The following is a 14,082-nucleotide window of genomic DNA, read 5'->3' as shown; positions in this document are numbered from 1 at the left end:
ACTGAGATTCTCCTACATTTTAAGTTATTTCAATTACTGCAGAACCTGGATGCTAGAACCCCCAACAGAAGATTAAATACAGTTGTATGCTCTCCCTTTACAACAGCAGAGTGTTTGAGATGTTTCAATAACATTACACAAAGTTACATTCCTTCACTAACACAAAACATACACTCTTGCCACTGGAGACAAATACTCCTTACACTGTTTCTAGCCAACGATTTTAAATTCAAATCCAGAGTAAACATAACCTCTTCAAAGCTGGGAACACATTTGTGTGCAAGGAGAACAGCCGGCTGTGTTACAGTGATAATAACACCTATTAAAACCATGGCACATACTGAACAGGCACATGCACAAGGGCCATTAAGTTCTTTGACATTGTACTGAAAGAATGGTCAATTTCAAACACTTGGGGACACTGAAATGTCAGGCCTTTTACACTATCACCAAATAATATATACTGAGAGGTAGCAAAGCTATTTTTATCCAGTGATGATTTATTGACAGCTCATTCATAAAAGGCAAGAAGAGAGGGACTCTCAGAACCAAGAAGAAATGTTCAAAAGCACAAGTTATTCTGCATTCATTTATTATTCATTATCTGATTTATAATACAGATGAAGCAACAATGCTAAATAGGACAATTTATCATTCTGCCTAGGCATTTGTTTTAAAGTTGTTCTCTCAGTGCCTTGGTGAAGGTCTTCCAGAAGATGGCTGAGGCTGCCTGAATTTGGAGAGAACCTCAATAGAATCAAAAAAAGTATAAATGTTGTATTCATGATGCTGAAGGTTCTTGTAGGTAGAATTATCGAACTCTTCTGGAGCAGGCTCACCAACTGCTGTGGTCTCTGTGAAAACAAACAGTAATTGGTAATGATAAGGACACCACAGCAGAGGTCAATATTCTTAATTACTGTCAGACCCCTTATCCAGTCAGTATTATTAACCCTTTCCCCCTTCCCCAAACAGTGAGCAACTGTAACAAAAGGATAAGTACACTACACCCTACTGGTACCTTGTCTGGTCCTAAACCAGCACATTAATATGCAGTAGGGGAACAGGAATCAGTACAAGTCATCTAAAACAGCACAGGTTTAAAAATATCAAATACCATCTAGTGCTGGGGGTGGATAGGGGAGAACATTTATATCTTGAAGACAGATGTCTGCATTTCCTGGCTTTTTCATAGTTGCCTTGGTTTTCCCTCCAGCCAGAACAGTAGGTGACATTCTTAGCAAGCCAGGAGAGGCAAAGTAGCAGTACAAATGATCTATCATCACGTCAGACCACCAGACACAGCTATTCATATTAGAACTACTTTACAGATTGATTTTTTTTCCACGGGGAGAAATGATGGAATTATTGAGCTCTCCACAGTTTAATTTCAGATGTAGTTATACTGAGCAGTAATATACCAAAAGCCTTTGATGTAAATTTCCTTTCTTCTAAATATAATCTTCTCAACTTTGTAGCAGCTCTTCTACCTAAGCGAATAACTCAATAAAGTTATTCAGAAGTCCTTATTTCATGTTAAAGCCAACATTAATTCTTACTATTTTCAAATATTATGCAAATTTAGGCAGTACATTTACATAAAAGGTTCCTGTTACAGGCTGGTTTTACAACCAAGGAAATTGCAAGAAATAAAACTTTACTCCCAGTATTAATTTATTCTCATATACCCAGAGTTTTAACAATAGGAAAGACATAAGCATAATCTAGTGAAAAGTCTCATCATATAAATTTGTATGTAGTGGTTTAGGTTAGATCATATTAAGTGTCTTTTGTAATACAATCTACAATAAAAATACAAGAACTCAAGCAACTGAACATGAGAATTTCCCTTTAATTCTGACATAACTATTGTGATGTAAGGCTATCAGTTTAAGAGCATGTATCTGTAACATTCACCAAGACTTGCTAATAAAACGTACCACAGTAAGCCATGGTTTCAGCAGAACACCACACACAGCCTATGAAAGGAAATATCCCTGTGCCTATTGCTCAGCTCCTTCTGAGACAGATCATAGGAGACAACGTTACAGAGGTAAAAGCTACATAGAATCATACAATAGTTAGGGTTGGAAAGGACCTCAAGATCATCTAGTTCCAACCCCATGATATCTTTGATGCAAACAGCCCTCAGAACAGGCAAACAAAGGCAAGTGTACATTCAACCTGCAAAAGACAGTTGTTCCAAATGAAGAGACAGATGCTCAGGAAGAAAAGCAGATGGAGCCTCATTTTTCCTGCCCAAATACACCGTGCTTGGCTTCTTGAAAGAAAAATTTATCCCAGAGTTCATCTTCCCCATACTTAAAATTTCAGCTATGCTTTCTCTCTTAAAGAGCATGCATTTCACAGATGTTCTTCCGAAATGCATCAAAGTGTATTTCTGACTTACCATGCCACTATTTCACTACTTAGCAGTTGAAGTCAGCAATTTTTGCTAACTGTTTAGCATGCCTGCTCTACAGCGCGGATGGCATCACATTAACATCCAGGTTTGTAATGCAAAAAATTGCTTTTGCATTTTCAGTGTGCCTGCTGCAGAGCTTGCAAACAAACAGAAGAACACAGAACAGGACAGAAGTACAGATTACAGAAGGCATCATTAACTGTGAACATTGAACATGGAAACACAGTAGCTGTTCTCAAAGAAGGCTTCAAAAGGAAGGAGAGCAAGATATGCCAGCAGATACCAGGGATGTGTTAAACATAGCTGGGTTTGACTTGGCTATGTTCTGGCACCCAAAGACCTTACACCAGCAGGAAAGGGATGTGAACTTGTCTGTACTAACCCCCCCCTCCCCCCCAGCACGTACCCAGCAGAAACTTTCCTGCTGTCACAGCCTTATCACCTCCGCAGAGGAACTCAACAGCAAAAGTGCTGCTCTCAGCAAAGCCACGTCCAAAATCAGAAGGGTTTTGCTGGTGCAGTTATGATTATGTGTCTGACTATTGCCCCATAGATACAGATCTGCAGGAAAAGTATGTCACATGGTCTTAACCTTAATCTGGATTTAGATTATTTACAGAGCAGAGGAAGCTGTTTCATAGATCTTTGATGTCTTATAATCTTCACCTTGAATCATTAGCACATTTCAAGATTGAGTCTTCCCTCTCATATTTGAAGTTAACTAATTTGGGGCCTTTATATTCAATGTGGAAATAATGCTTGAGCATCTATCATTCCACTGTGGATGAACAAGGGGAATAGCATCTAGAGAGAGAAATACAGCCTTTCTCCAACACATTTTTTTTTAAAGCAAGCTGCTGCTGCTGACTGCTAGGAGGAGCAAGTAAATGAAAATGTCATTTGCAAACAGTGCTGCATTTTACCAGCAGCTGAGTATTTGAGTTGCAGTGAAGAAAGATGATAAGCTTAGTTTCCAGCTCTTAAACCAGATCAAATTATGAGCTCACTAACCACTTAAAACAGGAGACAGGTCTTTTAGTCAGCCCTGCATCCTGGAAATGGATGTATAAACCCCATTATTTGTCACTTAACCTGGTTAGACACTTCACAGAGTCACAGAATGGTGAGGTTAGAAGACACCTCTGGAGGTCATCTGGTCCAACCCCAAATGCTCAAGCAGGGTCAGCTAGAGCAGGCTGCCCAGAACCATGTCCAGACAGCTTCAAGGATGTAGACTTCATCACCTCTCTTGGCAACCTGAGGTGCCACGACTCTCACAGTAAAGTGCTTCTTGATGTTCAGGCAAAACCCTGTGATTCAGCTTGTACCTATTGCCTCCTGTCCTTTCACCATACACCACTGAAGAGAGTCTTACCTCTAACTTTGCACTCTCCGTAAATTTATGTAAGTACCCGATATCGTGCCCAAGCCGTCTCTTCTCCAGGCTGAACAGTCCCAGCTCTCTCAGCCTTTCCTCAAAGGAGAGAGACTCCAGTCCCTTCATCATCTTAGTGGCACTTTGCTGGACCATCTCCAGTAGCTCCACATATCTCTTATACTGGGGAGCCCAGAACTGAACACAGCACTCTAGGTGCATCTCACCAGGGAAGTATCACCTCTCCCAACCTGCTCACAACACTCCTCCTAATGCAGCCCGGGTTATCACTGGTGGTCTTCGCTGCAAGGGCACACTGGCTCATCTTCAATTTGCTGCCCACCTGGGCTCCCAGAGCCTTTTCAGCAAGAGTATCACTCGAAGGATGATATCCAAGCAACTTCACAGTTATGCCACTTTTACTTCCATGCAGGCAAATTCTTTAATTCAAAGCAGCAACACAAGAGGGGTCTCAATGGTATGCTACCTAAGTTGAAAGGCAAGAATGGTAAAGCACCACAGGTCAGGACAGAGGGGCATCTGCTGTTGAAATACACAGAATAAGATCAGTAGGTAAGTTAACACGATTGATAGTAAATAAAAAGGGAAAGTTAGATAGGAAAGTATAGCTAGGGGGATGACTGCAAGATACACGATGCTGTTTCCTAAAAACATATCACTGACTCCTCCCCAGCTCACTACAAAAACTGGGTTATAATGTCAACATTGTGCTACTTCAACATGAGTCGTTTACAACCTACTGATCCCAGAATTAATACCTGCTTCTGGCACTACCTGAAACACTGCCAAGATTTAAGGAGAAAAAATAAAATGCAATAAATAAAAGCATGATTTAAGCAAAAATTAAATGACATTGAATTTGGCACAGGAGAAAGGCAGCTACCAAATCCTTCCGAGCAAAGTGAAGAGGGGAAACAAGTTTTGTCATATAAAACCTATGATTTTGCTCACAGTGGAAACCATCTTGTCTACATTTTATAAGTAACTCCTTTATGAAACTATAAATACAGTGAAATGAAGACCGCTTCCTTTCACAGCATAACTGGAAACTGAGTATTACCAAGCACTTATACCAATCAGCAGTGAACAAGAATTTATCTTCCAGAAAGTCACTGCTACACAGTTAGCTTCAGTATAAAGATCAGAGAATCATGAACGGAGAAGATCTGGAAACCATTTAAAAAAAAAAGACGTTAAACCCTAGCCCAGATGAATCAATACAGTTCAAACAATTTAAAGCTGTACCCTCTATTGTGCTGCTTGCTCCAGCCTCGACTCCTGCTTCCTGTATGGTCTCCTCCTTTGCTGCAGTGCCCATCACCAACACTGTGCTTTCAGAAGTCTCTTCTTCTAGTTTGGGAGCAGTTACTTTTGCTTCTGACTCTTGTGCCTCCTTCACCATTTCTTCTTCTCCTCTGGATACCGGTTTTTGCTTTACATCTTCCTGAGTCACTGATGAAGCTTTCAGCTGAATAGCTGCTTTTTGTGTTCCAATGGACTTGTCCTCCAAATAGTCAGATTTAGGAGTGACACTGGTCAGGTCTTGCCTTTCAACCAGGCATGGTTTTAAGACCAGCTTCTGCTGATCTGCTTCTTTTGGAGCTGATTTTACTTTGGGGACTCCTGCTTTGGATTTTGATGTTTCATTGCTGACTGATGTTTTAGAAAATGTGTCCTGCTTGATAGAAGACACATCAGTTTCTGGTTTTTGTGGCTGCTTCTTAGCCACATATTCCTTGTGGGATTTCTGGGACAAGTTATCTTTTGCTAGCATTGATGCCTTTACCGCTTTGTTCTCAGAAAAGACAGAATCTCGTCTAGGAAACTCAACTTTGGTTCTGATGGCAGCTTTTGAATCATCACCATCATTTTCTTCCTCAGAATCTGAGCTAGAATCTGAATCTGAGCTGGATGAAGACGAAGTTTCTTCCTCAACTATCTCTTTCCTCAATCCTCCTTCTGTTGCAGGTTTAGTGACGTTTTCCTCCTCAAGGGAAGAAACAACTATTCGCTGAGGAAATTCAACCACAGTTTTTCTTGACATGAACTTCCTTATATCTTCAGCAGAAGGTTTTGAAGCTTCCTCAAGGTTAGTACTAGATATGCTCTCACCTTTGTCTGCAGATGCTAGGAGAGAGCTAGAAGACAACATTTTAGGAAATTCAATTGGTGCCTTGACGGGTAGCAGCTTGGTGCTTCCCTGTGGTGCCACTAGATCTAGGAAATGGCATAAAGAGGATTATCATCATTATATCCGACACTGATGTTACTTAGTGATCTTAGTCATACAATTTTAACTTTCTGAGATAATCTGGTACAAAAAGCAAACTGAAAGAAGTTATTATGCTAAATACACGCATTATAAAGCTGAAAGTTTTAAGACACTTGAAGTTTAAAAACCCCACAGTTCTAGTCAGCACTTAAGTTTATGCTGCTGCTCTTTTCTCCTTGCTTTGCCAGACTCCTTGCAAGAGCTGTTCTTCTGTGCTTTTATTCTGCATCATTGAAAATGGTTTACAGACACCTACCTATCTCAGATGAAGGTTAAGATAGCTTGTTAGCTGAGCTATTCAGCTTTAGCTGAGGCTGCTACAGAGATAATATTTGTCTATGAACAAGCCAGCAAAGCAAGACTCGGTAAACAGAGCAATAGCCAGCCTTTCGCAATACTTATCTTTAAAGCAGTAGGGAGGAATGACTCCCAAGAAACAGAGTAAGAGAGATGTGAGGCCATACATTAAAGTGTTACTTCTTCATGTGTCTATGTGATCTACCAACTGAATCATTTCTAACACAGTTTATTTCCAAGACCTTATCTCCTCCTGTCTTCACTGTTTCACTCCTATTTTTTATTTGAGACCTCTTTGTAAAAAAGGTCTTGGAAGACCTCCTAATGCTTCATGTTAGCCTGCCTTCATTTCTTCTCCCTCATGGATACTTTCATTTAACTGAGTTCTCCAGATAAGGAACCAACAGTTGAAGAGAAATCAGCAACTTTCAGGCCCTTTTAGAGTACCAAGTATCCCTTGGATGCTTATGCCAATGATATCCTCAGGAGGCTGATCAACAGTAAATACTGTTGTGGTTATAAAAAATGGGAGGACAAAGGGCTGGGAGCACATTGAGAAGATATACCACTGCTGAAATTTGCTACAGCAAAGCCATAAAACTGTTGTGAGTCGCACCACTTGCAGCCAGCAGTGTAATTCAACAGATTTCCAGATTATTGTGCAGATTTAAACCCAGATCTACTTTACAAGACCGTAACTCAGCTTTCCTCCTCACTAGTATTTCACAGTAATACCTTATATGATCTAAGGAGGTAATACAATTAGTTCATGTCCTAGGTTCAGCTATAGCAGTCATTTTTCTCTTTCTTAGTAGCTGGTGCAGTGCTGTGTTTTTGACTTTCAGCCTGGGAACAACACTGATAACACCGATGTTTTCAGTTGCTGTTCAGTAATGTTTAATCTGACCAAGGACTTTCTCAGTCTCATGCTTTGCCAGGGAGGAAGGGAAGCTGAGAGGAAGCAGAGACAGAACACCTAACCCAAACTAGCCAAAGGGGTATTCCATACCACAGCACGTCATGCACAGTATATAAACTCGGGGGATTTACCCAGAAGGCCCATATCACTGCTCAGGTCCAGCTAGGTATCAGTCAGCAGGTGTTGAGCAGCTGTATTGTCTCCCCTTGTTATTTCCCTTACCATTATTATTATTGGTGGTAGCAGTAGTGGTTTGTGTTATACCTTAGTTACCCGACTGTTCTTATCTCAACCTGTGGGAGTCACATTCTTTCGATTCCCTTCCCCATCCCTCCAGGAGTGGGGGGGAAGGAAGAAGGGGTGGGTGAGAGAGTGGCTACGTGGTTCTGAGTTATCAGCTGGGCTTAAACCATCACAGTTTGGAATAGAAGCAAGTCTTTAGCAATGCCCAAATGAAAACATTACAGAAGAGACAGACAGACACATGAAACGAAAAGCAAAGTATTTGAGAAAGAAATACAGAGTTCTTAACATAAGCACAAATTAAAAAGAAGCCAGTTTGCTATACAGGTAATACTTTTGAACAATTTCAGACACTTCTCTCTGCCAGATGGGAGGTGCAGGGTGAGGATGGAGGGCAGGGGGAAGTAGGAAGATGGGCAGTCACCTTTGAAAGAAGCCTGATTCCCTGCACAGACTGACACAGCCAAATAGCAGCCTGTAGAAACTACTGTGTGAGTAAACATCATTCAGGATTTAAGAGTTCTTCAAAGAAGTGTACAGGAAGGTCAAACTAAAATGAGAATGCCTGAAGGATGACAGAGAAGTGAAAGCTGAGCAAAAGCTGACAAAGTATTAATGTTCAGTATCCTAAGAAACAAAGAAGGCAAGTAACATTCAGCTTGACCATTAACAGTAGCTGTTACTGGAAAAACAGTAATATTTGAATAAGTGAAAAAGATATGTTTCAGCTTTTAATCATGAAGTCTAACACAACTGGTACAGACATTTTAATTGGGGTACTTCAGACTTTCTACCACCTGATCTGTCTTTGCATCACTTTGACAAAAGAACAATACATCCGAATTAGTAACAAGACTATTATGCCCAGATGCATTCTTACTGATGCTTGTAACACCAGCATAATTATCAGAACATGTTCACACTAAGAAAGATGGCATGCAGAAATTACAGATGTGATCCTGAGTTTGTGTGTAACCATGACCATTTTATCAAAACAAAGAAAATTTGCACACCCTGTTCCAGCCAGAATCTGAAAAAGACAGCTGCATCCTATACAGCTTAACGAACCTTAGCCATTTGCAGGGGAAACAGCTGGCTGGAAGAGATGGCCTAAGAGGCCTCCTGACACATTCTGAAATCAGAGCTGCAGGACAAAGAATCTAGAAACTGCTGCTAAAGTACATCTAATATACACTTAAGATAATGCAAAAAATATAAAATAAAAAGCAATTTTTGTTCAATCAAGCTTATATCAATCTAGGCTTTCTTAATGAAACAACCAAGGCTTTATTTGCCTTGACATTTGAGAAGCTAATATTAGAAGCCAGAAATGTGCATCCAACTACTCCACCAGTGATCTTTTCAACAGCTGTCAATGAGTCTGATTACTCCTACTGTCCCATGGAGCTTTGCTGTTTAAGCATGTGGATCTATAATTTGGGATGGAATCTCATTCACTCCTACTCACAGTGAGCCTCTATTTACAAACAACATTTTGCACAAATTATCCCTCTTTGAAATTTGTATTCATGTTTTGACTTCAGTCAGGGACAGAAGGGGTTCAAATATTTGGGAATGTCGAATGCAGTACAGCATGCAAACCTAGGTCCATGTACTGCCTCGCTTGGAAACCTATGGGGCAAGAAGCATTGTAACTAAATTTAACACAACAGGGCTATGACAGTTTTCTGCAGCTTCTTGACTCTGTTGCCTAGAGCAGGTATTTGGATCTTGAAATTTTTTTTCTGTAAAACAGAATGCTTTTTGATCCTGATTATCCTAACATTTCAGAGGGGCAAACATCTGAAGTTCAAACTTCAGATTTTGCACATCATTGAAAGTAACTTGCTACACATTTCCATCAAATTTCAGGAAACTTGCAAAGCTGCTTTATATTAAGACAAATTAATGATAGCTGTCCTTAAGTCTGGTCAAGCATCACAGTAGCTAAAGAATTAAGGTGAAAGTAAACAGGAAGTAAATGTTAAGCTCATAGCATGGATTATGAATATAAATATAGCTGTCCTAGTTTCAGGTAAGAGAGAATTAATTTTCTTCCTAGTAGCTGGTGCAGTGCTGTGTTTTGGCTTTAGCCTGAGAACAATGCTGATAACACACCGATGTTTTAGTTGTTGCTCAGTAGCGCTTACCCTGGTCAAGGACTTTTCAGTCCCATGCTCTGCCAGTGAGGCAGGGCATGAGAAGCCCAGAGGGAGCAAAGACAGGACACCTGAACCAAACTAGGCAAAGGGGTATCCCATACCATAGCACATCACGCCCAGTATAGAAACTGGGGGGTGTTACCTGGAAGGCCCAGATCGCTGCTCAGGTAGGGATGGGTATCGGCCAGTAGGTAGTGAGCAATTGTATTGTGCATCACTTGCGTTTATTGTCTTTCTTTTCTCCTGTAAGTTTTATATTCTCTCCCCTTGTTATTTCCTTTATCATTATTATTATTAGTAGTAGCAGTTTTATATTATGCTTTAGTTATTGGACTGCTCTTATCTCAACCCATGGGGTTTACATTCTTTCAATTCTCCCTATCCTGCCTGGGGAGGGTGGGAGGGGGGTGAGCGAATGGCTGCATGGCGCTGAGTTACTGGCTGGGTCTAAACAACGACCAGATGCATTCTTATCCTACACAGACCCCATTTCCACTAGACCTTTACTTTCAGTTTACTATGCAGTAAGTTTGAAAAGAAATCCTTGTTTACACAGTGATGACCTTTCTACTCCCTTGGCTTATGTACCAGCAGTTCCAAGACAGCTCTTCCTGCCCATTTAATGACACCCAGGGGAACCCTGAACTTCAGGTTGTTAACTAGAGACTCTCCTACGACCAGCCGTACATCCGTTGCCTTTTATGTACCCCCCCCCCCCCCGCCACCGCTGAAGTGCGAAGCCAACATCTTACTCTTTGGAGGCTTCCCGGAGCCCGCCGGCTTGGTGCAGAGCTCCGCGGAGGGGACGGGCCCTCGCAGCCCGCGGCCCTCCAGCCGCAACACCTGGAGATGAAGAAAACGGGATAAAGGCGGTTTCCAGGACACAGGGCGCCCCGGAGGGCGCCGTGCCCACCCGCCAGCCCCACCGCGCTGGGCATGGAAGCGCCACCAGCCACCACAGCCAAAGGGCTCGGCAGGTGGCGCTGTGGTTCTGCCCCACGCATGCGCACCCCCCCGGTTCTGTGGCAGAGGAGGGTGCGCCTGGGGCTTGCGCTGCCGAGCAGCCCCAGCTCCTCCGTGCCCGGCTCCCCGTACCCCATCCAGCTCCCTCCCTACCCGTTACCTTGCGGCTTAAGGCCCGCCCGCAGCCCAGCAGGGGAGGAGCGGCCATCTTGGTGCTAGCCCCGGAAGCCCCTACCGGAATGGTGACAGACGCTCCCTCACACAGCCTTCCGCTACCGCGCAGGAGCGGCACAGCCGGAAACGTCATCGCTCCGTGCAGTGACGCCGGTACTCTGCGCCCCGCACGTGGCGGTGTTGACGCATGGAGGGTGATGGCGGCGGCGGCGGGGGTCGGCGGCGCAGCCCCGGCCCGTCGCTGGCGCTCCGTGGGGCGCTGATGGCCGCCAGCGGCGGCGGGAGGCTCCTGGCGGCGCCGTACAGGGAGCCCGGGTCAGTGCCGGGGCTTGGGGGGACGCAGACCTGAGCAGCAGAGGCCGGCCCGCTGCATTCCCCCCTGCAGGGAGTGGCGGCGCCTTCCCCGGGGGAGGTGGTAGGAGAGTGCAGGGGGTTGCGGTGCTGCCGCTCGGGAGAGCCCTGCACGGCCAGGCGCAGGCCTTGGGGCGCTCCTCGGCAGACTTTGCTGTTACTGAAACGCCATTTCTGAGCTTTATAGTTTTGATGGTTTTCTGGCACGATTGTGCACCCACAGATGGGTAAATGCTAGTGACAAATGCGTCGAGTATGACGAAAGTTACATAGAATCAGCTAGGTTGGAAGGCACCTTTGAGGTCGTTAAGTCCAACCGTTACCCCAGGACTGCCAAGACCACCACTAAACCGTGTCCCTAAGGGCCTCATCTGCAGTTTTTAAACACTTCCAGGGACGGTGATTCCACCGCGTTCCTGGAAAGCCTGTTACAATGCCGGAGCACCCTCTCTGAACAATTTTTCCTAATATCCAGTCTAAACCTCTCCAATATGCAGAATACATGGTTACTTTGCCAACAGTTCAGAATTTCTTTTTGGTATGTGTGTGCGAGCCAAGGTTTTAAACTTCTGTTTCTGTAGCTCGTTGGGAGCCCGTTCGGTAGAGGTGGTACTTCTGCATGTTGCAGAAATAGGAAAATAATGTTAGTCTGTTACAAAAGAGTTGGTGCTATTCATAGTTAAGCTCATGGTTGTTCTAGTCCCAGTGTTTTTAGTCTTGCTTTTTTGTTTGCAGTGATGATGGTCTTTTTGTGTTCGATTGCGTCAACGCGGAGAAGCCCACCTTAGGAAATCAAGGGTGAGAAAATCTGCTTAGGTAATCTGCTGTTTTCTTAGAGGGTGCATCTTCTGAGATTATGTGGTCATGATGAAATAATAACATAAGGGAGATGATAAAAACAATAAGATGATGAAAGTAATGGTAAAAGTAATAAGATGATGAAATTATAAGTTGAGAAAAGAAATTAATGGAATGACTCCTCTATCAGGTGATGGTGTTTTTGCTAACCCTGGTGGATATATACATTATTTTTTTGTTTCCTTTCCATCCCAGAGGAGTGGCTACACCTTTTTCTTGTTTAGAGAAACACTGTTAGTTTAATCAATGATTCTGTATGGCTCTTCTCAATCAAGATAGCTATGGAAAAATGCTGCATTTTTTATTAGACCGTCTAAGTTAGAAAAAAACCCATAAACCAATTACATAACTCATCCTTCAGGTCTGTTCTGTAAGTCATGAGATTTCAAACCCTGGAAAAAGTGTTTTTCTTGGTTTAAGTTCAACTACTGGACATTGTTTTACCTGTATCCAATTTCACTATTTTCTGTGAAATTTGTGTAAGGATCTGCTAGCAGAAACCCTAGTGTTGGTTTTGTTTTATTGTTTGTATTTTTAGGGAATGTTGTTAGTTTTTTAGCAGCTAACAATACAGACTTAGTTTTTGTATCAGTTTCCTTTTTCTTGTTTTTTTTTCTTTGCATTACTGTTCAAGTTGGTCCAACATTTTAACCACAAATTAAACTTTTATAGCTGTACTTTTTTCTTCATGCTCCTTCTTGATGGTGTGACAGTAACCTTCTGTTAAGGATTTCAGTAACTCATGTTGTGAACTGTGGTTCGTCTTCTCTCTATTAGGCAGGATGGAAAACAGACAGATAAAGGAAGTGATGACATCCTAGCTTTTGCCTTCTCTCCATCAGGAGATTATTTTGCCTTAACAGATGACAACAAACGTCTGATTCTGTTCTGTACGAAGCCTTCTTGGAAATGTGTTAGCATCAGGTAAGAAAGCAGGATGTTGCATGTCACTTTGTTACAGAGTTATGGCTGGTTAATTTAGAGTTACAAAATAGTAGTACTTGCGATGTTGCCATTTGTTATCAGTAAGCTTACTTTTTTTTCTTTAACTTGCACTTGCTCAAACAAATTTAATGTTCTTGGGAATTCAGAGATATCTGTCAGAAAGTGATGCATGCTATGCCCCACACCAAGAATGGAATTGCGTATGTTTATGTTGTTGGCCAAAGAAAGTATAGTCTCTTTTTTCCTTCCAAAAGACACTGTTTGCGTTTTAAGACCTGAAACTTTACATAAGCCTTGTGAATATTAGGGTGGGCCTGTAAGAGTAATACTGACAAGTTTGATGAGTGCACTGTCCATTTCTGTTGATTTGGAGGAAGAGGTGTTTCGTGGAGTTTGAGAAATCTCTTAAAAGCACATCTTTAGAGATGCTGGCAATTGTCCTTGTCTTCTTTGAAGACAGTCTGCAGCTGTCCACTAGAGGTCCTCCACTTTCAAGTTTTCTGCTGCTGCTTGTGACAATTGTAAAGTAAGAGGACCATGAAGGACTTCCTGAGAAGGTGTCTCAGCATGTGATGTCTCTGTTTCTGGTGATCTCTAACAAATGTGAGGCCCTGGTTGCAAAAGAAAATGGAGCCGCTGTCAGCTTGGCTGTGTGTGGGGTATATGATGGACCTTTGGTGGGTTAACCAATGTTGTAGTGAGTAAATAATCACTGACAAAACCAGAGAGGGCAAATTTCTGTTCATTCTGCTTTCTGTTTTCACTGCTGCTCTGCCTTGTATGTCCTGCTCGTAATACACCATTGGATAATTGTTTGATATTTCAGTTTTCTGGTGAAAGATCAATCAGGACGACCGCTGCGTTTTTTTGGGAATGTCATTAACTCCTGTTAGGAAACTGGGAATACAGGCAAAAAAAGTCTCTGCATGAAAAAAAGAATTCCAAAGTTGAGCTATGTAACTTGCATTGGTGTTTTGTAGCAAGCTGTATAAACATTTTCATATGGTGCTTTTGTAGTCAGCTTGTTTCAGACGAGGAACTTTTGAATCTTTGTGCTTAATATTAAAGGCAGTACAA

At 42.4% G+C, this 14,082-nt stretch overlaps 2 protein-coding genes across 3 annotated transcripts in view; one reads left to right on the top strand and one right to left on the bottom strand.

Annotated features, from left to right (window-relative positions):
* Positions 1-575: 575 nt before the first annotated feature.
* NDUFV3 (NADH:ubiquinone oxidoreductase subunit V3) lies at positions 576-10,986 on the bottom strand. Of its 2 annotated transcripts, none has more exons than XM_065677036.1 (4): positions 10,838-10,986; positions 10,467-10,557; positions 5,067-6,038; positions 576-854 (listed from the first exon to the last, which is right to left on the bottom strand). In XM_065677036.1, the coding sequence occupies exons 1-4, from the start codon at positions 10,982-10,984 to the stop codon at positions 688-690; spliced, it is 1,377 nt and encodes a 458-aa protein (XP_065533108.1). In that variant the 5' UTR covers positions 10,985-10,986; the 3' UTR covers positions 576-687. The 2 variants fall into 2 exon arrangements, with proteins under 2 accessions (XP_065533108.1, XP_065533109.1); XM_065677037.1 differs by having other exon boundaries at positions 5,067-5,885; positions 10,838-10,985.
* WDR4 (WD repeat domain 4) overlaps positions 10,962-14,082 on the top strand; it is a 19,752-nt gene continuing 16,631 nt past the window's right edge. Inside the window, exons 1-3 of the mRNA XM_065677038.1 lie at positions 10,962-11,166; positions 11,938-12,000; positions 12,838-12,984. Coding sequence (XP_065533110.1) covers positions 11,039-11,166; positions 11,938-12,000; positions 12,838-12,984 — 338 coding nt within the window. The 5' untranslated portion in view covers positions 10,962-11,038. The remainder of the gene's footprint in view (positions 11,167-11,937; positions 12,001-12,837; positions 12,985-14,082) is intronic.

Source organism: Lathamus discolor, chromosome 4 (genome assembly GCF_037157495.1).
Source record: "Lathamus discolor isolate bLatDis1 chromosome 4, bLatDis1.hap1, whole genome shotgun sequence".
Taxonomy (NCBI): Eukaryota; Metazoa; Chordata; class Aves; order Psittaciformes; family Psittacidae; genus Lathamus; species Lathamus discolor.
This window is presented reverse-complemented; position numbering and strand designations above follow the sequence as displayed.